Consider the following 26,191-nt stretch of genomic DNA (forward strand, 5'->3'; position numbering starts at 1 on the left):
TCATCTTTTCCTCACTCATGATGATAGTTGACCTATATTTGATGATAACATGAATGTGTTGGATGGTTGGATGGCATCACCGACTTGATGGACATGGGTTTGAGCAAACTCTGGGAGTTGGTGATGGCCAGGGAAGCCTGGTGTGCTGCAGTCCTTGGGATCGCAAAGAGTAGGACAAGACTGAGCGACTGAACTGAACTAAGTGTGTTAGTTTGCAATTGCTAATGTAACAATTATCAAATTTATTAACTAAACACAATTTTATTATGTACAGTTTTATAGGTCAGAAGTCACTTGGTGAAAATTAAGGTGTCAGCAAGTCTGTGGTCCTTCTGAAGGTCCTTCTGAAGGTCTGAAGGTGTCAGCAAGTCTGAAGGTCCTTCTGAAGGGGAGAATTTCTGTACTTAACTTTTACATCTACTGAAGGTTGCCTGAATTCCTTGGCTGTTTTTCCCTTTCTCCATCTTCAAAGCCAGCAGTTTGTCATCTTCACATCTCTCTCTGACTCTGATCTCTGCTTTTGTTGTCACATCCACTTCTCCTAACCTTTTTGCCTCTTTTTCACAAGGAACTTTGATTACAGTGAGGCCATTGGGATAATCTTAATCATATGTGCAAAATCTTTTTGCCGTGTAAGCTAACATAATAATAGGTTCTTGGAATTAGAACACATTGTATGTGGTTGTGGGGAAAGCATATTAAGCCTGTTGGATAATTTACCTTTTTTTACCTATTACCTTGTTTTAAATTTGTTTTCAACTTGGTTTATTACCTTATTTTTATTCTCAATTTTGTTTCCCAAGGATAATGAAAGCCATATTAACTGCAAATTGATTCACAGTGAAAATTTTAAAAATAAGCTTCCAACTGGCATTATTAAAGTATGAATCCAATGAATAATTTCATGAAGGGTATACTTTTAAATTATTGTTTTAATATTTTAATAATAAAACCACTTCAGATTTCTATACCGATGACATCACTTACAATTATGTTTTTTCCAAGTCATTTGGAGTTTAACCGTAGTCTCTGTGTAATCTACTTTGTGGACTGACTTTGAACTAAGATGTCATTAAATACTGTAGATTCAAGTACTCTCTGTAGCATCCCCATCATAAACCACAAGTAGAATGGACACAGATATGAAAACGATGTACTTCAATGAGTCACATTTAATCTAATTTATACTTTTGCAAGAGCATATATTACTAAACAATTCTTTTTCAAGTGTTCATGGCTACTTATTTGAGAAATATTTTTCTGTAGGTTTCTTTTTTTTTTTCCTGAAGAGATGAATTTGTCCTTCTGTAACCAGCACAGGGCCAAACTTAGTTTATTTAAGAGGCTTAGAGCAAAAAGATCTTGTCAAACAGAAGTACTGATCATTGCTCCTTGAATAAATGTCCCAAGTTCTTCGTTCAGAGTTAGTTTGAGGGAAGGAAGTAAGGCTTAAAGTGGGATGCAAGGGAGAGAAATCACGTAACTTTTCTGGGAGAGGTCTACTAGTGCTGAGTTGATATCAATCATTCATTCTCAAACAACTCATTCTATTTTTTGCCACAATGCAGGTGAAAGACAATTGGAAAGAAGGGGATTCTTAAGAGACTTAGCACTTTTTCCATTTCTTTCTAAATCCACATCAAGCCCCCACGTTTTAGATAATTCATTGAAGAATTAGGAAATTTATTGCCTTTCATGCAACATTTTTTTCAAGAGTTTCTGTCAAAACTTCTTTTGACACAGCATTTTCACTGCCAATCACTTATTGAAAATACCTGCACAAGTACTCACAGATAAATGTACACCAAGAGGGGGCTGATTGGGAAAAAAATAATATATCCATTCACTGGAATTTTAAACAACCAGTAAAAAGAATAAGGTTAGTATGGTGATAAGTTCAAAATATATAATCAAGTGAAAAAGAAAAATCAAGTTGTAGAATAGAAGGTAGACTGTAATCTAACCTGACCATGATCTCTTTTAACAAATGGTAATCATATAAAAATGTAGTACAAATGCATATCATGTGCAAAGACAATTCCTGAAACTATACACAAGAAACAGCAAATAGAGGAGAGGAAATGTTACCTCTGAGGAAGAGAATGGGAATGTGGAAAGGCAGAAAAGGAACGTTATACCAAACTCTCATGTATTACTTTTATAATAAAGAATGTACCTCTTAAAACACATGATAAAAGCTTAATATATGTATAGCCTATAGCTTAGCAAAGTACTCCATACATTTCCAGACAACAATGATGGTAATATTAAGATATTTAACATTATTTGAAATGTATACACAGCTGACTTTAAGCACACTTATATTTCTGTTTGATGTTTTGTCATAATGTCTTTTTTTTTTTCATAATGTCTTGACAATAGCAATAAAAATATACTTACTAGGTATTATTTAAAAATAATTTCCTTCCTTTGAAGCATCCATTGAATAATAAATTTCACTTTAACTGAAAAGATAAATAATTTGAAGAACATCAGAAACAAAAACAGTGTTAGACAATTTGCCTTAACTCATGTAAATTTTGAAATGGAAATTGCAGTCTCTGGAGATTTGGGTACATCTGCTGGAAATCAAGATAACTTTGAAAATTCATCATTTTCAAGAAAAATTTAAGTATTGTATCATGATTTGCATAATTCCTGTTTCTTTTTATGAGAGAGAACTTAAAATTTCATATTCTGATTCAGTCTCCTCCTTTTTTTCCTGGTAAATTGGATTCCAGTACATGATATATTTAAAAAACCCCTTTGATTATAGTGTCCTTTATTTATTTATTTTTCATTTTGGCTGTGCTGAGTCTTTGTTGCTGTGGGCTTTTCTCCAGTTGCAGCGAGCCAGGGCTACTCTTTAGTTGGGGTTAGTGGGTTTCTCATTGAGGTGTCTTGTCTTGCTGCCAAGCAGGGGCTCTAGGGCACATGGGGTTTTGGTTCAAGCTGCTCCTGGTTCAAAAGCACAGGTTCAATAGTTATGGTTAGTTGTGGTTAGTTCAAGGTGCTTAGTTGCTCTGTGGCACATTGGATCTTCTCTGATCAGGGATAGAAACAATCTCTCTTTTATTGGCAGGCAGATTCTTTACCACTGAGCCACCAGGGAAGCCCCTATAATGCAATTTAGTATTCAAATTATTTAGATTTGCTCGTTTTCATGTCCTTTTTTCCTCCATGTTCTGTTTCCAATCCAATGTTAAATCATTTATGAAGCAGACATTTTTTACTTTAAAATTACAACACAACCTGGGCTTATTTGTGGAGTATTTTCTTTTTCCCTAGGGGAATACATGATTCCCTACCCAAATACATGATTATGTACCCCAATACCTAGCACAATGACTCACATATTTGTATTCAGTTGTATTTGTTGAATGAATGGTTTCCATACACAGAATGCCAATGTCTAATAACTTCCTTTGCCAAGTTCTTTATGTGTAAATAATTGTAAATAATTTAAACTATTTCTTAAGAAATGAACCAAAGTTTTTAAAAGAGAAAATCAGTTTTGGGGGGTTTATTTCTAGTAACTTTTGACTCGTAATCCAAGACTCTCTCCATAAGCCCACATCTGTCCCTTGTCTCAAGAACTGCTAAAGATTTCGAATCTTTTCTCGTAGCATTTATCCATAACTAGGGTGGATGTTTGCTATATCATTCAAACAAAATATTTTTCAACCAACTACTTTTACTAAACATATGCAAAGTGCAAAACACTTTGAATAATCGAGCTTCAAAGAGGTTTAAGTATAGGTCAGGAAATTTTCAAATAAAGAAGAGAGAACGGCAGGTAAAGCAACAATAATGAAAAAAAGCAAGAAAACGTATGATGTCAGATGTGACTTAACAGCACGGAAGTCGGAGGCAGTCTGGGCAGGGTGTCCAGCCACAAGTGGGACTTAAACCCGACTCCGAGAACTCGGGAGGTGGGCAAACTCCAAGCTCTATCGGGATCCAATTAGGAGTCTATTTAGGTTACCCTAAGATTAGCTGGGGTCTACCTACTCCTGTATAAGTACGGGAAGCAGGTGCAACTGCAGCCAGCAGAGCCCGGTGTCCACGCCCAACTCCGGGTAAGCCGCCACGCGAGGGGCGGTCCCAACTCGTCCGGACGTTGGGGCAGGCACACGAGGCCCCGCCCCTGCCGGCGGGAGGGGCAGCTGCGCAGGCGCAGTCTCATGGGGTTGTGGACGCGGCCGCCCGGCCTGTCAGGGTGAGTTGTGGGTCCGGTGCTGGGTCGCCTCATTTTCTCCAACTTCGTTTATGTAACCCTGGCCCCTTGTGGCTTGACGGGCTTGGGAGAGAACCCTCTCCCCGCCTTTCTCGGTCCTTGGGGGCTCCAGGCGGTCACCGAGGGCCATGAGAGAGTGGCGGAACCGGCAGGGTGTCAGGGCGGCAGCGGGAGGAGCCGGGGAGGCGGGACGGGGCCGCCTCACCTTGACCTAGGGGGGCGGCGACCCAGCAACCTTCCGGCCGCCCTTCCGCGTTCAGCCTCGCGGCGCATTTTCTTTTCGGGAATTTGGGATGTTTTTGTTAGAGACCAAGGAAAGCGTGTCTTACCAAGGTCTTCTGGAAGCATCGTGTAGTATTAGGAACCCTGGAGATGGACTGCCTGGGTCCAGATCGCCATCCACCACTTACTGGCCTTTGGCCTGTGCAAATCACCTAACTCCTGGCTGTCTTTCTTCAAGTGTAAAATGGGGGAAATAATAGCAACCTACCTCATAAAGTGATTGGTGGTTGGGAGAATGAAGTGGGTTAATATCATTGAAGTCCTTAGAACCGAGTGTGATGCACGAAAAAGTGAGTGCTGGTCATCTTTTTGAGCCTGGTATCCTTTTAAACCTCTGAAAGAATTTTCGTCCCTTTCTTCCTTCCCATCGCACCCTTGCAGAAAGTAATGGCCCAAGAGTAGGAAAATAATTTTTTTTTTCTTTCTTGAGAATATGGGCTTCTACATGCATGGCCTTAAAAAAAAAAAAAAAAAAAAAACCACTTATAAACAGTTTAGTTGCACATCCTACATTATGGACAGATATTAGGGTAATGCAGAAGTTGGAAGTTGGAAAGTTTTATTAGGAAACCACCTGAGAAAAATGGCCATAATTTATTTGTGCTGAAAAGACTTAACATAGCAGGCCTGAGACTGCTGTCCTTAAAAAGGTCTGCTTGCAAGGTTAGTCCTTGTTTGGCTTGGCTGGGAACAATATGGTTTATTCTGTAGGACATGGTTTATCCAGAAGTTACTAGCCCCATAAAAATCCTGCACCTGTGAGTGTGTAATGGGCTTCTGTGAGCAGAAACGTTGCACAGACATTACTTATTGGGGGAAGGATGTAGGGTGTTTGACCACTCTTGGGAGGGAGAGAATGGTAAGGAAGCCTGCATTTGGATTGCTCTAGACTTCACCTGTGTGTTTTTCATTATGCTAGTCTGTGTGTTCACACTACATTGCTGCAATAAACGTTAGCCATGAGTACACCGCTATGCTAGGTCTTGTGAGTCCTTGCAGTAAGTCTCCACATGTGAGAGTGATCTCAGAACTCCCCAGACACATTATTAATGATATGCAATATGTGAAGCTCTAATAATTGGAATTTTTTTGTAATAATTGGACTTTAATTTTGTCTCTTTTTATGTGAATGGGGAATTGAAAAAGAAAGCTATACAGATGAGTGACTGCTTAATAGTAGGTTACTGTCCAAAATGACTCTATGTTTAGACATATTGCATGTGTCAGAAAAATCACTGGAAATTGACTACATTGCCACATTTGAGTCAGTGTTTTTGAGAAAAGGCATAAGTCTTTTATAGATTCTAAGTATCTGGTTCTTTTGGTTCCTCTGCCAGGATTAGCTATGTATTAATGCTCGTCTTTATCAGGAGTTTACCTGTGTGTGCGCATGTGAGTTGCTCAGTCATGTCCGACTCTGCAATCCCAAGGACAGTAGTCTGCCAGACTCCTCTGTCCATGGGATTCTCCAGGCAGAAATACTGGAGTGGGTTGCCATTTCCTTCTCCAGGAGATCTTCCCCACTCAGAGATTGAACCTAGGTCTCTTAAATTGCAGGCAGATTCTTTACCATCTGAGCCACCGTGGAAGTTTCAAGTTTAGCTGTGCGGGGGGGGGGTGGGGGGGTGGGGTGTAAAAATATGATCAATTTCTTATGAACCATATTTCTTGGATTCTCTTAGTTATGCCCATCTCTTTTTCAGCACATCAAGTTACAGTAGTTGTAACAATAGTTACAATGGTAAGTGTGTAAGTTTAAGGGTGGAAATATCTGATTTGCAATCTCTTTTGTGTCCTTTCTGTCAGTAAAGTAGAAGACCAGATGATATTTGAAAGAGTAGGGAGAGGAGGAGTTGGAGATTGGGAGAGTGAAAACAATTTCAGATTGCTGTGTAATAAGTTGACCAGAAGTTGTAGTAGATAATGGGATGTCTTGATCTGTTTGCAGTTGTGGTTGTTAATTTAGTGGACCCAGTCGCCTTTCTTGCAAGACTTTTTCTCCAGCCTCTTTGGATACTGTCATGGAGAATGTGATTAATTGGCTCATCTAGGATTGAGATTGTTAGGGGGGTGACATAGTAGCCATTAGACTGTGTATACGTAATCTGTTCTTGCTAGGTACATGATAAGGTTGTACTCTTTGTACACCTCCCCTTACCCTCACCCCTCCCTTTCCCCACCATGTCTATTTGAAATTAAATGTGGCTATATGACTTGCCTGTAAAACATAAGCAGACTTGCACCATTTGCAAGTAAAGCTTGAAGAACCAGCATTAGATTTTCTGCTTCTCTTCCTCCCTTCCCTGCTACAGTGATCATGGAAGGGCTTGTTGAGATGTAGCCTCTTCTCAACATGGGCATTAAAAGAGAATAGGAGTGGCTGATCAAGCAAGCTGGCAGAATTTGAAGTTGTGGTCAGAGAATGTAATACTTGAATTAGTGATTTTGTGAGGTTGAAATGTAGCCATAAGTTAATGAAGTAGTCTAGAGGGTGAAGGCAGGAAGAATTGAAGTGGTCAGAAACTTGGAGGCCTTCTGCATCTCTGTAACCTTGAAGGCATTAATTTATTGCAGTGTGGTTCAATAGTGATGACGGGCCTAAGGAAATGGCTTTTAAAATGGTAAACTCAAAAGCTTCCTTATGTGGAACTTGGTACAACTAAATCAGGATTCAGAATTTATTATTGAATTGAGTGATTGTTCTACCTTGATCAATCAAAGCATATGCACAACCACAAAAATTACAGTATAGCTTAGCCAGGTAGCACCATGATATTAGGTAGGATTTAGGATGTGTGTGTGCTTAGTTGCTCAGTTTTGTCCAACTCTTTTGCGATCCCCATGGACTGTAGCCCTCCAGACTCCCTCTGTCCTTGGGGATTCTCCAGGCAAGAATACTGGAGTGGGTTGCTGTGCCCTCCTGCAGGGGATCTTCCCAATCCAGGGATTGAACCCAGGTCTCTAACATTGCAGGTGGATTCTTTACTGTCTGAGCCATCAGGGAAGCCCATGAATACTGGAGTGGGTAGCCTCTCCCTTCTCCAGGGGAACTTCCTGACCCAAGAATCGAACTAGGGTCTCTTGCATTGCAGACAGATTCTTTACCAGCTGAGCTACCAGGGATATAGTGGTTTTTAAAAAATGCATTGCTGCTGCTAAGTCGCTTCAGTCGTGTCTGACTCTGTGCGACCCCATAGACGGCAGCCCACCAGGCTCCCCCGTCCCTGGGATTCTCTAGGCAAGAACACTGGAGTGGGTCGCCATTTCCTCATTAACTTCTATCTAAAACTTTTAGAATTAACTTTGAATTTTTATGAAATATAAGAGATTTCTTAAAAATATATTTAGAGGTAAATAACAGCATGAACAAAAAATTAAATTCTGTGTGAGACATTATGCAGCTTTGCTGTTGAAACTGTGGTCTGTGGACCCCAGCAGTGGCTTCCTGCTGGGAGCTCTTTAGACAGGCAGACTCTCAGGTCCTGTGCTAGATAGACTTGAATCAAAATCCACACTTTGAGAGGCTCTCCAATGTGACTCATATGCACTGTTCTGATCTCTTAAAAAAGCCAGGGTGTTAGGGAGGTGAAACACTATTCTCCATTTCTTGCGGGAAGAACAGCTGTCGATTTAATATACTGACGTAACCAATTGAATCCTTATTCAAAAAAGCAGACGTTTTGGGTTAGCTGAAGAAATTAGAATATGATAAGATATGATATTAGGGAATTACTATTAATTTTCTTAGAAATGATAATGATGTGACTGTATAGGAGAATCTCCTTAAGGAATATATGTTGTCTGCAACTTCTAAATAGTTCAGCAAAAACAGATGTACTCACATACATGTGTTGCTGCTGCTGCTGCTAAGTCGCTTCAGTCGTGTCCGACTCTGTGGCTTCTCCGTCCATGGGATTCTCCAGGAAAGAACACTGGAGTGGGTTGCCATTTCCTTCTCCAATGCATGAAAGTGGAAAGTGAAAGTGAAGTCTCTCAGTTGTGTCTGACTCTTAGCGACCCCATGGACTGCAGCCTACCAGGCTCCTCCATCCATGGGATTTTCCGGGCAACAGTACTGGAGTGGGGTGCCATTGCCTTCTCCAACATACATGTATAGATATGTCTATATACACATTGATATTTAGATAAAACAGATGTGGCAGAATGTTCCAGATGTGGACTCTAGATAGTCTATGGTGTTCGTTATACTGCTGTTTCAACTTGTGTGACAGTTTTAAATTTTTCATAACTAAAAAATGGGAAAAAAACACACAAAAAAAGCAAGAGCTTAAAAAGTTGGAAATGTATTTCTCTCTCTGTGGTCCACTGGGTCGTACAGTGCAGGAAGAGTGGCTGTACTGTGCTTGGCACTTGGCATCCGTCCCTGGCTTGTTGTGGCTTTTCCAGCTCCCACTGTTTCCTAGCTGGTGAAAAAAGAGAAAGGGCGAGGCGAGCACAGGAGTCAGAGGTGGCATAAAGTTTATTTTTTTTAATTCACCTGGACATCATACATGTAGGGAACTGTTGGTTAAAGTCAGATGTAATGTGGCCTTTGTGTGTTGATGTAATAAAAATTTCTTTAGTTTCAGCTGATGTTCCCCTCTTTCTCCTCTGTTAATTTACGAGGCTCATTAAACTTGAAGTCATTTTAATATGCATTAAGTAAAATACATACAGTTTTTAATTTTGAGGATTAATGTGTATTTCCCCCCAACCCCCAATCTTTTCAGTAAATAACAGATGCGGGTGAAAGAGCCATCCAAAGCTTCACCTGAGAAAGCTAAGAGAAGTAAAAGGCCTCCTATACCTCATGATGAAGACTCGTCAGATGACGTTGCTGGTAAATTATGATGTCTCGCATCCTGAACAGTGTTGCAGAGGACGAATCATATGTGCTTTTAATGAAGAAATCCTTTGCTCTTTATTTTAGCCATTTTCTGCATTACTTCAAAATCAGCTTGTCTATTTCCAAAATACCCTGTTGGCATTTTTGCTGAGATTTTGTTTATTTTATAAAGTAACTTAGAACTGGCATCTTCTCTTGTTGTTTCTCATGACTATTAGAACCGAGCCCTCAAGCCAGTGAGGTTGGTTGATAACCTTGAGGGGCTTCCTGGTTTGTCTTTCTCTTTAGCCTCATGCCTTGGGTTTTAGCCTCTGAGGATTTTCCTTACTGGCTTTACCAGTTCAGTTCTCCATTTAAAAAAGATGTTTTTAATCTGTTATTTCCATTTTGAGTGTTTTTAACTTGGACAGTGTTTCAGGACAGATTGCTGAATTGAGGGAAGTCTGAATTATGTCTTTAAATATTTGTTCTGTTAATACAGTGTTCTTCAGGGGTTTGATTATTCTTACAACTCTCTTTTGCCTATCTACCCTAGTTACCATTTTTTCTTAAAGCCTCTAAAACTCCTGTTTTCCTTTTCTTTTTGTCCGCTGTTCATTTTTATTTTTTTAGTGTGTTCAGCAGTGTCTCTTTCATCTTCTTTTTGGTTTTACCTTCATTTTATTTATTTTTCCTGAACTCTCTGGTCACTTCCCTTTGTGTTGCCACTTGAGCCTCAAGTGTTCACTTCTTTTTTTGTGTTTTCCTCTCATGGCAGTGATTGTGCTGCCATTTTTGCCTTTCCTTCCTTCCTTTTTCTTACTATCTTAGCACAGAATTTGGGGTTTTGATTTTCTTTGATTACCTGTTCTTTCATGTAGAGTTGCTTTTCTTGGGCCAGTTCGGTTTAGAATATTTGTGTAAGAAGGAGGGCCAGAGCACTGTTGAGACCTAACTGTTGAGTTTGAGCCCAGTTAGCCTTTACTTCTTTCCAACTACCAGGATTATTCAGTCCTGGGCTTTTTCAGAATCCAAATTCTTTCTTCTTTCCAACTGCCATAGGAATAAGGCTGTTCTCTGCCGTTATGGCTTGCTTTTTTATTTTCACTTAGTGAATGAGAAATTCCCTTCTTTCATTTCTTCTGAAAACAAAATTGGATAAAGGGGAGCTCCTGCCACTGTTGTTGCAGCACAGAGATGTAGGTTTTGTTCTGTAAGCGCAAAGCATGCGTGGTTCTCTGAATCCACTGCTGCGGTGTTCTCTCCACTTCCTTCTGTGCGCACTCCTGTTTGATCTCCACTGCTTTGAGGTGGAAGTCTTCCCATTTAATTTGTGACTTCGGGCTTCAGCTATCTCCTGGTTGCTCTGAGAATGAGCTTTGTATTTTTGCTTTCTGTTCTTTTTGCCCTTGGATAGTTTTGGGGAGGAGAAAGGGGAAGTGTTGATTTTATGTCACCATTCACACACTGGAAGCCCTCCTTGTAAAATTTTTATTAATATTTTTAAAATGTGAAGATTTTTATTATTGCTTTTGATTTATGAATGTGAAACAACTATTTGCTTTTAATACATTTTTATATTTTTATTCAGGAATCTCTAGAGGACCTGTTTGTCAAATGAAAATTTGACAATTATATGATTAAACAAATTGCAGGAAACTGAGGAAATTTACTTATTAATGTAGAAGGATATTTTTCACATTTCCCCTCCTCACAGAAGATAGTAAAAACTGTTTAAACACTTACAGGAAAACCTCAGACTTTTAAATTTGTTTATACTTATAAAAAGTATATACAGTTGAGATATTTAAAAGCTAGTAAGTTTAATTGAAGAACCTGGAACCTTTTTATCTTGCATTCACTTATCTCTGGATTCATTAACAGTTTGTTTTGTGTGTCTACATTGTAGAGTCAGAGATGGTTAAGTTGTACCTTGGCTACATCTTATGCTAGAGATGATTCAAAAGGAGTGTAGAATGATTTTTCCCTTAGAATTTTAAAATATAAAAACTCAAAAACAAAGTGATGACTTTTGGTAAACCATTTCTAGTTCTTGTATGGTCATTTTTATCAGTCTTTCTCTAAACAGACCTTTTTTCAATGGCATGCATCTTTGCTGTTCAACCAAAGGACTTCAGAATTACTTCTTTTATGCCAATTCTTACAACTTGCTCTTGGTGTAAAATTAGAAGTTTTAATCTTTTATCAGATTTACATTTTACTTTTGTTGAAATTATGTATTTTAATTTGTCACATTCTTTGTCTTCAGAATGAAATGGAAGTAATATTTAGTCTCATTAACCAGTAGATAAAAAGGAATGCTTTATGTTCAGAAAGGAAAGTAGAGATAATTGAAATGTACATACTCCTGTTTCGCTCTTCAAAGTATTCAGTCTCTGCCTTCGTTGTTTGATTTTGGCAGATAGCTGTAGGTTTGGTATTTGGGACATTTGAGGTGGAGAAATTGAAGAGTTCGGTTATTTAGGAGAAATGGAAGTGTACTGAGCCCTTGGGAGACAAATATGGTTATTTGAAGAATTAAGAACATATTTGCTCATTTTGGCCTTTTGTCTCCACACAGTGCACATAGTTGGAATCTGTTATAAAGGATAATTAATGGCCATGCAAAACATATTTGTTATTCGGGAATATTCACTGAGAAGAATTCTTGTTCCTGCAAACTATGCCGTTGTTTGTTCCTCTCTTTTCTTTCTTTCAGCAGTGGTGAAAATAGTATCACAGCAGGGCTAGCCCATGGGAAAAATTTTTACTTGTGTATCTTAGTGGACAGAAAATATGTTCAAAATGCTTGAGGCATAGTAGCTGCTCAGTAAATAATCTTCTAAATTTATTTATTAAACTTTAATTTTTGAACTAATTTTAGATTCACAGGAAGGTACAAAACATATGCAAGGAGGCCCCATTCACCCTTCATCCAGTCTCTTCTGATTTAATATCTTGTATTTCTATTGCACAGCATCAAAACCGGGAAACTGAAATGGGTACAGTTCTTAGAGCTAATTCAGGTTTCACCAGTTGTACATACATGTGTATGTATGTGTGTATAGCTTAATAACATGTATAGCTTTCTATACCCAGCAGTGTCAAGATACTTGACTACACTCTGGCCATTCCGAGTGCTGCCTATGTATAGCCACACCACTGCTCTCCATCGAAAGCCCCTGGCAACTGCTAATGTACATGTTCTCCAACTCTATAATTATGTTATTTCATAGATGTTTTATAAATGGAATCATTTGTATTCTTTTAAGTTATTTTGTCTTTTGAATCTTTGTGCTTTTTAGTTAATAGTATTTTAATATTGTTGACTTTTGCTTGCTGATGTTCAAATTTTGTTTTGCCTCTTTCAGTAGGTTTCACTTGCCAACATATAAGTCATGCTGTCAGTGTGCACCATGTAAAAAAAGCAATAGCTGAGAACCTGTGGTCAGTTTGCTTGGAATGTTTAAAAGAAAGAAGATTCTGTGATGGACAGCCAGTACTTCCTCCTGATATCTGGTTGTGCCTCAAGTGTGGTTTTCAGGTGAGAAAAGTCTCTTTTTTGTGACAGTTTGTCTTAAATATTTTCCTTAATTGCTCGCTCTGAGTTGGACTGTTGGTAGTGCTTAGAATTTAAGATAAATTTATTCTGTGTTTAGATAGAACTCTCCAAGGCCAAGCTTAGAAATGTTTAAGGTAAAGTAAAATGTACATTGTGTTCAGAAAGTTATAGTGCATGGTTTATAAGTATTTTGAAAGGGAATCCAACCTACTTGCAGTAGTTCTCATATGTGGACCCTCCTTTACCTATTTGTATTTACTTAGGAAATGGATCCAAGCCTTTTTAAGAAATCTTTTGGGATTCATTTTCTTTTCTACGAGAAGTGATTTTTCTTTTTTTTTGCAGAGTAACTTCTCGTAAGAGCTTAGACGCAACTGATACTATTAACAAGGGAATTTTTAAATAAAATTAAAAGTATATATGTATATTTTTCAGTAAGAGTTATCTTTATTTATCTCATATAGAAAGCCAGAAGTAGGGTCACTCCTGAGTTAGTTACTTCAGTGGAAAAAACATTAAAAACTGAGATGTCTTCCATTTTTCTGCTGTGCTATCCTATTCCATGGTTTCAGGATGGTCAAAGATGTTTCATGCATTATGTATCATACAGCAATCCCCAAAGGTCAGAAGGAGGGCAAAAAGTACATCCCTTCCCATATGTAAAACTTTTTCAGAAACATACATTAGACTGCCCCTCATGGCACATTGACAGAAATTGAATCTCATTTCTGTACTTACCTGGTGAGGGGAGTTACTGTGATTGGTCTGAGTCTCAGTAGTTTTCAGTGGAGTTGGGTGAGGTGTGTAGGGTATTAGAAGTATGTGTACAGGGGAGGGGCACTGCTGGCCTGTGAAGATGCTCAGTGTTCCACTGTGCATCAGAGAAATGGTATGGAAATGAACTTGGCTCATGCCTGTTTTTACTGTATGACAAGAAGTAAATTAAATTAGCCTCTCTGCAAGAAGTTGAGTTTAATGAGAATCTAAATTGCTTTCTGAAACTTTTTTAAAAAGTTTAAAACAAAACTCCCCCCCGCCAAATTTCAGCCATTTGTTTTTTTTTTAATCTTTTAATTCCTGTGGGGTTCATTAGTTCTGTATCAGTTAACATTCTCATTTACAAAGACCAATTTACATTCAGTTCAGTCACTCAGTCGTGTCCGACTCTTTGCGACCCCATGAATCGCAGCACGCCAGGCCTCCCTGTCCATCACCAATTCCCGGAGTTCACCCAGACTCACGTCCATCGAGTCAGTGAGCCATCCAGCCATCTCATCCTCTGTCGTCCCCTTCTCCTCCTGCCCCCAGTCCCTCCCAGCATCAGAGTCTTTTCCAGTGAGTCAACTCTTCGCATGAGGTGGCCAAAGTACTGGAGTTTCAGCTTTAGCATCATTCCTTCCAAAGAAATCCCAGGGCTGATCTCCTTCAGAATGGACTGGTTGGATCTCCTTGCAGTCCAAGGGACTCTCAAGAGTCTTCTCCAACACCACAGTTCAAAAGCATCAATTCTTCGGCACTCAGCCTTCTTCACAGTCCAACTCACATCCATACATGACCACAGGAAAAACCATAGCCTTGACTAGACGAACCTTTGTTGGCAAAGTAATGTCTCTGCTTTTGAATATGCTATCTAGGTTGGTCAGAACTTTCCTTCCAAGGAGTAAGCGTCTTTTAATTTCATGGCTGCAGTCACCATCTGTAGTGATTTTGGAGCCCAGAAAAATAAAAGTCTGACACTGTTTCCACTGTTTCCCCATCTATTTCCCATGAAATGATGGGACCAAATGCCATGATCTTCATTTTCTGAATGTTGAGCTTTAAGCCAACTTTTTTGCTCTCCACTTTCACTTTCGTATCTGACATATCAAGGGTGTGCTGCGTGCTGCTGCATGCTCAGTCCTGTCCAACTGTTTGTGACCCCACGGACTGTAGCCTGCCACGCTCCTTTGTCTGTGGGAGTTCCCAGGTGAGAATACTGGAGTGGGTTGCCATTTAAGGATAATTTAGGTTTTGATTAATTTGAAATGAACTTGTATGGAAGTCATACAAATAGTGTTCTATTTATCTTTAGGGATGTGGTAAAAACTCAGAAGGCCAGCATTCATTGAAGCATTTCAAGAGTTGGAGAGCAGAGCTTCACTGTATTATAATTAATCTGAGCACATGGATCATATGGTAAGTTAGATTTGGTTAGTACTTGTGTCTATTATAAAAAATATCTGAGTTTTATAAGGTAATATATCTAAAGCTATTATATCAGCTTGTGTTTTTAAGCCTGAACACAATCTGTAAAATAAGAAAATTAACATTATCCATGAATATAAAATTTAAGTAAGAAAGAAATTTAGTCATATCTCTAGTTTTCTTTAACATTTTCTCTGTACATTAAAGAAAAATTCTTGCTAGTTGATTTTTGCTAAATTAGAATTCCAGAGGAGGAAAGTATCAGTTCTTCAATAGTCAACTGGTTTGGTGATTCTCTACAGGGGATAGCCTAAGCATATACGGTTTGTGAAAACTTAAGGATCTCTCAATTTCAGTACTGTTGTCATTTGTGTTGATAATTCTTCATTGTGAAGGGGCCTGTCTCATGAGAGGACAGAGTTAGCCCTGGCCTCTAACCACTGGGTGCCAAGAGTAGCTTTGCCAGTTGTGATAATCAAAACTGTCTCACAGCTTTGCCAAATGTCCCCAGGGGTGTGGATGGGGCAGAATTGCTCCTGTTCTAGAGTCACTTGACATACCCACATCAGCTTCTCCCTTTCCTCTTTCATGTCCAGTTCGTTCCTGCCTGTACCTGAAAGTATATAAATCTGTTCATTTCTCTCTCGAGCCACTGCATCTACCCTGATCTCCGGCTATTCCTGATGCCATCCAATCTGACATTACACAGAGTGATGTTTTTAAAATGTAAATTGGATCATGGCAACCCTTGCTTAAAAACCTCTCATGGCACTTCATTACACTTAGGATAAGTGACCCAGACTCTTTAATTTGAATACTAAGGCTCTGTATGAACTGTCCCTGGTTATGTCTGTAGATGTATCTCATTGCTCTTGCCTCACCCTATGTATTTCCCTTACCCCTTAATTTAAAGACAAAAGTGGATAAATACTAACTTTATTTCTTGATGTGCAAAACTACTGAACATGTTTTCATAATATTTGCTTAAATTTATTTCTTTTTAGGTGTTATGAGTGTGATGAAAAATTATCAACACATTGTAATAAGAAGGTTTTGGCTCAGATAGTTGATTTTCTCCAGAAACATGTTTCTAAAACACAAACAAGTAAGTTCACAGCAGTTGCTAAAGAAATTTGTATTAAAGTATAATATTTTATAATTCTTATAAAGAAATGATACATTTATAAAGAGTACTTTGAATTTTAGTGTAACCTCTCAGTATGAGTGCTGTGAATTCTTAGGTAGCAATTTTGTGATGTTATCTTACATAACTAATAATGAGAAGATGGAGAGGACTGGATTGTGGGCTTTGGAGTCAGATGGTGCTGAATTTGAATTTCGGTTCCACCTAAATAATTTAATTGTCTATGTGACTGTTAACTTCTTATTTATATGATAATTCTATCAAGTGGGAATGTTGTAACGCTTAGACATGTTCTCTAAAGATTAGAAAGTAATGTATATAAAAATACTTACATAAACCTCGACACATATTTATGAAATGACGTCTGTTATTTGTTATCATTATAATGCCATCCTGACATTCACTACCTGGAATTAGGCTAACCTGGCAGATTAAGGGCTCAGTTCCCAAAAGATTGCCCTCACATCAGACACCATTCTCAGGCTAGGAGTTCTCAGGCCCCCTGCATTTCTGACCAACTGGCTATCAAGGTGCCCACTATCTTCTTAGTTCAATAATTTATTGGAATGACCCAGAACATAGGAAAGTGCTATACTTAAAATTATAGTTTCAATATAGCAGCAACAACAAAAAAAGACACAAATCAGGACCCACCAAAAGAAAAGATATAGGCTGAGATGTGGGAAGGTACCAGACATGAAGCTTTTGTATCTTCTTCCTGTGGGGTCAGGATGCATCACCTTCCCAGTGCAGTGATGTGTCAGTACACCCAGGGTATTGTTAACCAGGGAAGCTCACTGGAGCTTTGGTGTCTGGAGTTTTTAGTAGGGTTTCATTGTATAGGCGTGGTTGATTGAATCACTGGCCACATGATTTAACTGAGCCTCCAGTATCCCAACCCTCTAATCACACGTTTGCTCTTTCTAGTATGGCTGGCCCCCATCCCAAGTCATCTCATTAGTGTACACTTTCTAGAGTCCCACATGAATAAAAAAGATACTTTTCTAACATAAACTCTCAAGAGTGATGTGAGGGGCCCACCATAAGTAGAATAGATTCTCCAGTCACTCTGGAAATCCAAGGATTTAGAGAGGTCTCCTCAGGAACTTGGAACAAAGAGCAGCCAAATTCTTTATTATGGAAGTGATGTATTATATGTTGTATTTTCTTATCTTACATATAAGTAATATGTAATACATGTTAATATATATTAAGAATACATAGAGAAGCAGTTTATTCAATCAAAAATGTTAAGTGCCTACCACTTAATACTTTATTTGATATGAAGTGGTAAAACAAAAGCAGTTTTAACTTGTCCTCATGGAGTTTAGAGCATAGGGAGAGAGACAAACATAACACACATGTAACTTCTGATAAGTGCTACAAAGGAAAGGAACAGATTGCCGTGATAGGTGGTCTCATGGTCATAGTGATCAAGAAAGGCTTACATGGCGGGAGTGTGGTTTGCTGGCAGAGAGCAGAATGTGATGAAGGTAAGATACGGTTGTCAGGTCATGAAGGATACCGTAGGGAATTCCATGGTAAAGAATTTTTATTTTATTGGAAAAGTCAGGGAAACTGTTGAAGTGCTTTAAGTAGAAATGTAGTAGTCATTCCATCTTTTTTAAAAATAAAGATTACTCTGCCAAATGGAGAATGGACTGTTGTGTGTGAAGAGAGGAGGTGGGGAGATCCTTAAGGAGGTTATTGGGGTAGAGCAGGTAAAAGATGAGGAGGGGTTCTGGTGGAGAGGGGTGGACTAGGTGTAATGAGTGAGGAAGAGTAGGAGGCATCAAGTACAGATCTCAGAATTTTGGTTAACAAGGCAAATGGGGATAAATGGCCATGATAATTTTGAAATGCCTTTGGAGCAGGAATTGAACTGCTTAGTAGGTGGCATCAGAAACTGAAAAATTATATAAAAGTATAGTTTTCAGCTGTGTTTTCTGTAGCCCAGTAGAGAATGATTTTTTTTTTTTTTTTTTTTGAGAATGATTTTTATTAGCTATTGCTCTGAGACAGTAATGGTGAAAACACTGGAGGAGGAGCTAGAGGAGGTAAACTCAGGTTCTTGGACAGCAGAAGAAACGATTAATTTTATCATTCACTCATTGGAAAATATGGTGGTTGTAGATATTTAATACTTAGAGAGCAGATGTTGGTCTTGATGGCTGTCTCCTGAAGGCTGCACATTACTTTTGTTGGCCAAAAGAAGAAATGTAGGGACAGGATGGCATGGGTGCCAAAAATACAGTTGTAGAAGTTATTTCCTCTGGATTTTTTACATTAGAGCTTCCTTGAGGTTAAGAATAAAGACAGTCTGATTCCATTGAATTTTACAGATTTCTTGTGTATTTATTATCACAAAGGATATTGTAAGGTAGGGAGTGTAGAATGGGAGAAAAATCATGGGGGGATTTGGCATTCAAATCTGACTCTTTTCAATCACTAGCTCTGTGACCTGGAACAGATTATTGTTTATCTGAGTCTCAGGTTCTTTTATTTCTTTTCTTTTTTTTAAATATTAAATTTATTTATTTATTTGTCTGCACCAGGTCTTAGTTGTGACATGTGCGATCTTTAGTTGCAGCATGTGAAGTCTAGTTCCCTGACCGAGGATCAAACCCAGGCCCCCTGCTTTGAGAGTGTAGAGTCTTAACCACTGGACCACCAGGGAAGTCTTGTCTGAGCCTCATTTTCCTCAGCACTTCATCCATCTTTCCCATGAGAATAGAGGTTGACAAGACCTTTCTTAAGGTTTAAGGTGTGAAATTAAAAATATAGTGATGTAATTCGAATAGAATTTATATTTTGAGTGATATTCACATAAAATCCTTCAGAAATTCAAAGAGGAATACAGTATTCAATTGAACTCAGTAGGAATCACACATGAGTGGATGAGCTGGCTTCCAAGTTGGTCCTTAAAGGATAAACTTTGGACAGGTAGAAGACATCATTTCAGGTGGTGAGAAGGAAGTGCTAATGTAAGCTTTAACTGTCTATGGAACCAGGGTAGCACTTGGAATGGGGAAACAGGTTCTTGAAGGAGTTTGAGAGTGTGTAGAACCTTTAAAGTCAGGGAGAGACATAGTTCTGAATTCAGGGTTTCCAGAAGGTCTAGGTCAAAATGTTATTATCTCTGTGTTCCAAGTTTCAGTAGCTCTTGGGCAAGTTTGATTTAAAATAAGATCCCATGGTATTCTAGAAGTAAGTTTTTTGGGATAGTAATATTATTATAAAATGCTTTACAGATCAAATATGGAAGTTGCTATTGGGGTTTGTAAGAATGCTGGATATGATTATATAGCTATTTTAAATGATAATCATGAAGATTGTGGAAATATAAAAACGTCTGTATATGGGAACTCAAAAAGACTATTAAACTGTATTCACTGTGTTCAAGTGAAAGGATAAGAGTGACTTAAAAGGAGCCTTTTTATATGTTAAGTAAAAATAACTACTGAGAGGAAAGCCTGTACCTGTACGTTAAACATGTTTTTAAGTTACATGATGCCTGGTCTCATTTCACATCTGATGCATCTAGTTCAGCCTCTCTGCTCAGTGAATCTCAACTTTTGTTCCCAGTAGCTCTTTAGACTCTATCAATATTTCTCATATTAGAAATTAAAACTAAAAAAATTAGAATGTTTTTTAATTTTAAAAATAGTAGTAATTTAGTAATAGTAGTAATTCCATGACATGTTAACACAAATATCATATTTTTAGGACAGAGAACTGTTTCCAGAACAACACAAACCTAATCAGTGGCATTGTTTTACATTTTTACAACTCTCTTGAATGTCTGGCTTAATAGAAACAGCTGGATTCTCATAGCTACTTATGCATCCAGTCTGTTCTGATATCACATGGCATGTAGCTGCTGGAAAACTGCTTTGTATAACTGAGAATGAATGAAAGTTAAAAAACCAAATAACATCTTGGGCTTATTATGAAAATGCTGTTGAGCTTAAGGACGCTCAAGAGATGGAGGTCATCTTCAGATCCCCTTTGAGAACTGCTGAACTAACACATTTCTATCCTTGTAGTTTCTGTCTTCCATCTTTCTTACCTGAAGGCTTGGCTCAGATCCTACTTCAGTGACACTTTCCCAGTCCTTTGTTTTATCTCTCTCTGTAGCCTACATTATAATCTTAACACTCGGTTTTGTTGTGTTCAGCTTTTGTGTGTATCTGTGTCTGATTTATACAATTGTACGTGTCTTGAGGAATGTACCCTGGCTTACGTTCTTTCTGATTCTCATAGAACTAGGCAGTAAATACTGTTGAACTGAATTCTTGCATTTTCACCAAAACACCCCTGAATATTATCAAATTATTTGTTCATTCAGTCTTTTAATATAGCTGAGTTTCTACCTTGCGCCAGAAACTGCTAGATGTTGGAGATAGAGTAGTGCATGAGACAGATCTGTTTCTCAGTTCCTGCCATTATTGATCTTTTAGTCAGTGAGGGATATTGACAAGTCATAATTATAATTGCTGCTTAAATAGTGCTGTGATGGAGCAAGTACAGTGGACTATGAGAACAGTTTGGAGTGGTATCTAACCTAGAGGATCCAGGAAATTTTTATTTAGAGTAAGAGATTTCTAAGCTGGGAGCTAAAGGACAGCTAAATATTAGCTAAGCAGGGAGCTGAAGGACAGCTAAATATTAGCTAAGCAGAAAGGGAAGGAGAGATAGCTTATTGATGAAGGATCTGTTCAGGGATTGTATAGCTGCAAGATTGAGTTTTGTGATGATGGCCATGGTGAGAGGTGAGAATCTGGAGGTAAGTGGAAGTACCAATTGAAGGGCCTTGTAAGTTTAGAGTTTATCTTGCAGGCAGTATTGAGCCACTTATAGGTTCTAAGCAGAGAAGTGGATGATCAGTTACGTAGTTTAGAAAGACCATTTACTGTGCAATGGAGATAGATAGGAATGCCCTTGTATGTATACCTGCCCACTCATATGGCAGTGTCATTTTATTTTATGACTCAATCCAGACTTCTAAGGACAGTGGTTAACCAGGAGGTAGAGGAATGTGGAGAACAACCAGGTGAAGTCATCGTTATTTGATTCCAAGGTAGAGGAATAGTGGGATAGCAAGTTTTTCCTTTTTATTCTTTGAAGATTAATCTTTTCAGCTGTAGAAATGGGCAAATTACATTAATACTACATGACTGGTTTAGGTAATTGCATTAAGCAGTTGAGGGAACCCTAGTGCTGGTTCCCAGAAGAATGCTTACAGCTGTGTAGATCTCACATCTGATGCTAGGATTTGCTTTAAAAAAAAAAACTCTCCACAATCTCCACCTCAAACACATATCAGAAAACTAAAAACAACAAATAAAATCTCCTTATAATGAAAAGGTCATATATAACACAAGATTGGAAAAAGAGCAAGAAAACTTTCGTGTGAGACCCACCCAGAAAACCAGAAATATGTGGGCCAATTTTCGCAGAGGGCTTATTGCTCATTTTGATAGTCTTGTAAATATCACAGAAGTATTCTACAAACACAGGAATTCCTGTCGAAATTGTGTCATTGCATATATGTGAACTAGGCAGATGGTAGAGAATCCCACATTCTTTTCTAAACCAGTAAATTTGAGTAATACTGATGGGATGCCATTTTCAAAGAACTTAAAGAGAGCATGAAATATTATATTCTGTTCAATTCATCAAGCTTATGCTCCTGATGTAAAAAGACATGTTGGTTCTTTGGTTTTATTAAGTTTGTTGTACCTGTTTTTGAAATAAGAAAGTATATACATTTGGAATCTGAAATAATATATCTGAGTATAAATAATATTGTACCCTTTTACAATAACAATATATAATGTAATACTTTTTAAAATAAATAATACAGTTCTGCTATAAAGTGACAGTTGTATGCCTAAAATTTGCGTTTTCAGAAAATAAGTACTAAAAATAGTTATTCCCATATATGAACGGGGTTAGGGACAAAAAACATGTTGAACATTTAAAAAAACAACTTATTACCTGTAGGGATTTAAATCTGGAATTCCTCTTCCGAATTACAGAACACAGAAAACCACTTGAATGAATTTACTCAGTTCTCCCCAAAATGGTGCTAACTTGTACCCTTCTGGGTATAGAGGAAGATGTTAAATTGCATACAGTGGGTACGTATAGTATTAGGGCTTAATATTTTTTGATGAACCCTTTGAGAAGGGCTGCTATAAACTTTAATAAAGCTATAAATTCATACACCAAAGACATCCAGCAATTGATTATATACAACTTTTGCTTGAAAGCAGTAGTCTTTTCTATCACCACTAGCATTTCATCAGTGTCTTAAGTTGTTACACTTAGAAACCTTATCATCCATTCTTAGACAGACAGATAGCAGATCATAATGGATGTGTGGATTCTGAACCCAGATTGCCCAGGTTTGAATCTACTCTGTACAATTAGCTGTGTGCCTTCGTTTGATCATGATCTTTACAATGAGGAAAGTTAACAGAGGAGATAATGCTTTCAGATTCTTTCTTTAAATAAGCAAACTGCAAAATAAGTTTGCTTTCCTCATGCCTATGGGACATTCAGGATGCACTAGTGTTCCAGCTCTGGTTTAACCAAGACAGTTCACAAATATTTATGCCTTTGCGAAAAGAGCAACATTTGATATTATTTGGCAACAAATCCACTGTTGGTTGTTTTCAGTTTTCTCCTGCTAAGTCACTTCAGTCGTGTCCGACTCTGTGCGACCCCATAGACGGCAGCCCACCAGGCTCCCCCGTCCCTGGAATTCTCCAGGCAAGAACACTGGAGTGGGTTGCCGTTTCCTTCTCCAATGCATGAAAGTGAAAAGTGAAAGTGAAGTCGCTCAGTCGTGTTAGACTCTTAGCGACCCCATGGACTGCAGCCTACTAGGCTCCTCTACCCATGGGATTTTCCAGGCAAGAGTACTGGAGTGGGTTGCCATTGCCTTCTCCCATGATGAGCAAAACTGCATCTTTGTTCCTGTGATGAGCAAAACTGCATCTCTGTGTATTTGCTTCTCTATTTCTGTAGGTTAAATTTTTTGGAATTTCTGGCCAATTTATAAGCACATCTTGAATTTTGATTACTGTTGTTAAGCTGTCCTCTAGAAAGACTATGCAAAGGATATAGTTGGCAAGAATACTCATTTTTCTGTGTCTAACTTTCTTTATAGTTTTTAGCGATTTTTTTGGTTTTGTTTTTGGGGGTTTGGAGGGAGCAGCAATGAAATTTTTAGAGTCATTGTTACTAAGTCCACCAGTCTTTTTTGTAATGGTTTTTTAGCCTTTGAGATCATGCTTTGAAAGTCTTTTTATTCTAAGGTTATAAACATATTAACTCACAATTTTCTGGTACATTAAGGATTTTTTAAAGTTTATAATTTAATATCTGCTGCTGCTAAGTCGCTTCAGTTGTGTCCAACTCTGTGCGACCCCAGAGACGGCAGCCCACCAGGCTCACCCGTCCCTGGGATTCTCCAGGCAAGAACACTGGAGTGGGTTGCCATTTCCTTCTCCAAGGCATGAAAGTGAAAAGTGAAAGTGAAGTCGCTCAGTCGTGTTAGACTCTTAGCGACCCCATGGACTGCAGCCTACCAGTCTCCTCCGACCATGGGGTTTTCCAGGCAAGAGTATTGGAGTGGGGTGCCGTTGCCTTCTCTGATTTAATATCTAGAGTTGGTTTAAATGGTAGGGAATCTTTGTGTTGGACTCATTTTTATTGTAGCAAAATTTGAGGTGCTTAAGATTACTTTTTAGATAGTCTTAGCCAAATTTTGAAAACATTTTTCTTTTCTCTTTATTTTGGCTCTGCTGGTGCTTCAGCCAGAAAGTGAAGACTTTGTCTAGTTTATTTTTTTGTTATTGTTGTAGCAGCTTTGTCCTTTTAATTATACCATCCTTCAAAACCTCTTGAAGTTCAGCCCTTAGTTGCATTCATTCTGTGTTCATAAAGGAAGAGTTCTTAAAGTGAATATGATCTAAAATCGCTGCCAGATTGAGAAAGCTTTGTTGTCTCTAAAAGCAAAATGATCAGTAATTATTCTACGTTGGAAGTAATAAATTGCATTTTATTAAAATGCATACCTGTGTGTAGGTCAGATAACTGTGAGACTGATTCAAACACCCTTGTTTTCAACTAGAAACTTAAACTCGCAGCTGACAGTTTCAGTAAGCAAATGTACATGAATACTTAGTTTCTAAAAGTTTTACCATGATGTAATCATGAATTTCAGGCTAAATTTCTCTATGCTATTCACTGTGTGTCAGTTCCTTATACTCCAGTCATAAATCATAGGCAATTATAAATAATTACAGATAGTGGTACATACAGTATCTGGTACACAGTGGACATTTAATAAAGCAATTTTATTTGAACTGTTACCTTTTACATTTATAGTTTACATATATTTATACAAATTGTTTCATATATAACTGTTTCATTGTAACCATGCTGCTTAGTAAAATGAAAAACATGCACTTTAAATAAGATACATATAAATAGTTCTTAGAAAATGTCAGTCCATTTTCTAGTCCTATTATTGGATCTATTTAATATTCAAGCCTAATAACATAATTAATTTTGAACGTGTTCTCACAGAGTTACATGTAAAAGTCAACAAAACAGACTCTTGCCACTTGTGCGAAGTAGCTATTTAACCATGAAATAAACTATTTTTATTGCCATTGCCCCGTGGATATGTTCTTCCTGGCAATGCTGTCCATATTTGGTGGCTCTGCATGGAGAGCCAGGTGGTGCTGAAAAGCATCGCACAGTGAAGCGTGGATATATCTAGGTCTGACATTTGTCATCCCTTACTGCTGAAGGGAAGGGTAAAATCTGGTTTTCCATATGCTTATGCTTTTTTTTGCCTGCAGTTTTGACCAGATGGTCTTATGAACATTGTTTACTTTAAGATGCTATCCCAGATGTTTTGAAAACTGATGGGTAAATGTGATATACAGATACATAAATCATTTGCACTTTATGGTTTAACAAATACTATTTGGCCTTATAAGATTAAAATATAATTTACTTCTGGAAGTATTTTCCCAAGTGAATAATAAATATAATTTATAGATATATAGTATATATTTATATGGAGTTAATAGTTTATTTCCCCCAGCCACTCTGTTTTCATAGTAAGCTAAAACATGGCAACATTTATTAAGAACGTTAACTAAAGGGAATACTTGTGAGAAGTCATATTTGTTAGGGGTTGAGAACAGTCAAATCTGTACGAATCTTGCCTGCTATTTTTTTGTAATTCTTCTCATTGTGCATAAATCACTGAAGAGAAATTACCTGGCAAAATGACAATGGATTTATAATCAAAAGATTATCATTTTTATTCTGGGCAAATCACTTAACCAGTTGGAGAATGAGTTTTGTAAAATCACAGCAACAACCTTGCCCCCAAAAAAGGGACACTGCTTGGATTTAATTATTCTTTTGTCCTAAATCTCTTAAAAATCACTGTGAAGCCATCCAGTGGCAATAGCTACAATGATAGCCTGAAATCTGCCAATTCTGGACTTCAGTTGGAATATCAGATGTAATTAAGAGGTGGACTGCTCCCGTTTGCAAACCAGGATCAGCATGGGGCTTCCTCTTGTTTGTGCAGTGCTTCTTCAGCACTGGCTGGCTTTTTTCATTTGCTTTTGCATTTCCTTGCAAGTTTGAATACTGTCTGGCCTTTTCCCCCTTTTCCTTTTCTCTATGCCTGGCCTCTGTACTTCAGTGACCCTCTCCATTGATTGTACCAAGCTTTGTCCCCAGACTCTAGTATGGGCTATAATTCTTATCATTTATGTTTAATATCTGGAGGACAGGAGGAGAGATCTATTTTTCTAGTTCTTTTCTGTGTTAATTCAGAATTCTAGGGTTGGGATTTAAAAACAACTCTTCGTTATCTGGATAACAAATATCCAGTAACAACCAATAGTGTTTAACATA

At 38.0% G+C, this 26,191-nt stretch overlaps 2 protein-coding genes across 8 annotated transcripts in view; both read left to right on the top strand.

Moving 5' to 3' along the window:
* CCNC (cyclin C) overlaps window positions 1-2,664 on the top strand; it is a 37,539-nt gene extending 34,875 nt beyond the window's left edge. The window contains exon 12 of the mRNA XM_055535411.1: window positions 275-2,664. Coding sequence (XP_055391386.1) covers window positions 275-308 — 34 coding nt within the window. The 3' untranslated portion in view covers window positions 309-2,664. The remainder of the gene's footprint in view (window positions 1-274) is intronic.
* Window positions 2,665-4,096: 1,432 nt separating this feature from the next.
* Window positions 4,097-26,191, top strand: part of USP45 (ubiquitin specific peptidase 45) — a 59,569-nt gene continuing 37,474 nt past the window's right edge. For 6 of the 7 annotated variants that reach the window (XM_055535401.1, XM_055535403.1, XM_055535405.1 and 3 more), the window contains exons 1-5: window positions 4,097-4,219; window positions 9,250-9,359; window positions 12,716-12,888; window positions 14,978-15,081; window positions 16,095-16,195. In XM_055535401.1, the coding sequence (XP_055391376.1) occupies window positions 9,260-9,359; window positions 12,716-12,888; window positions 14,978-15,081; window positions 16,095-16,195 (478 nt within the window). In that variant the 5' untranslated portion in view covers window positions 4,097-4,219; window positions 9,250-9,259. The remainder of the gene's footprint in view (window positions 4,220-9,249; window positions 9,360-12,715; window positions 12,889-14,977; window positions 15,082-16,094; window positions 16,196-26,191) is intronic. The other variant, XM_055535402.1, reaches the window with a different exon arrangement.

This window comes from Bubalus kerabau, chromosome 9, assembly GCF_029407905.1.
Source record: "Bubalus kerabau isolate K-KA32 ecotype Philippines breed swamp buffalo chromosome 9, PCC_UOA_SB_1v2, whole genome shotgun sequence".
NCBI classification, from domain to species: Eukaryota; Metazoa; Chordata; class Mammalia; order Artiodactyla; family Bovidae; genus Bubalus; species Bubalus kerabau.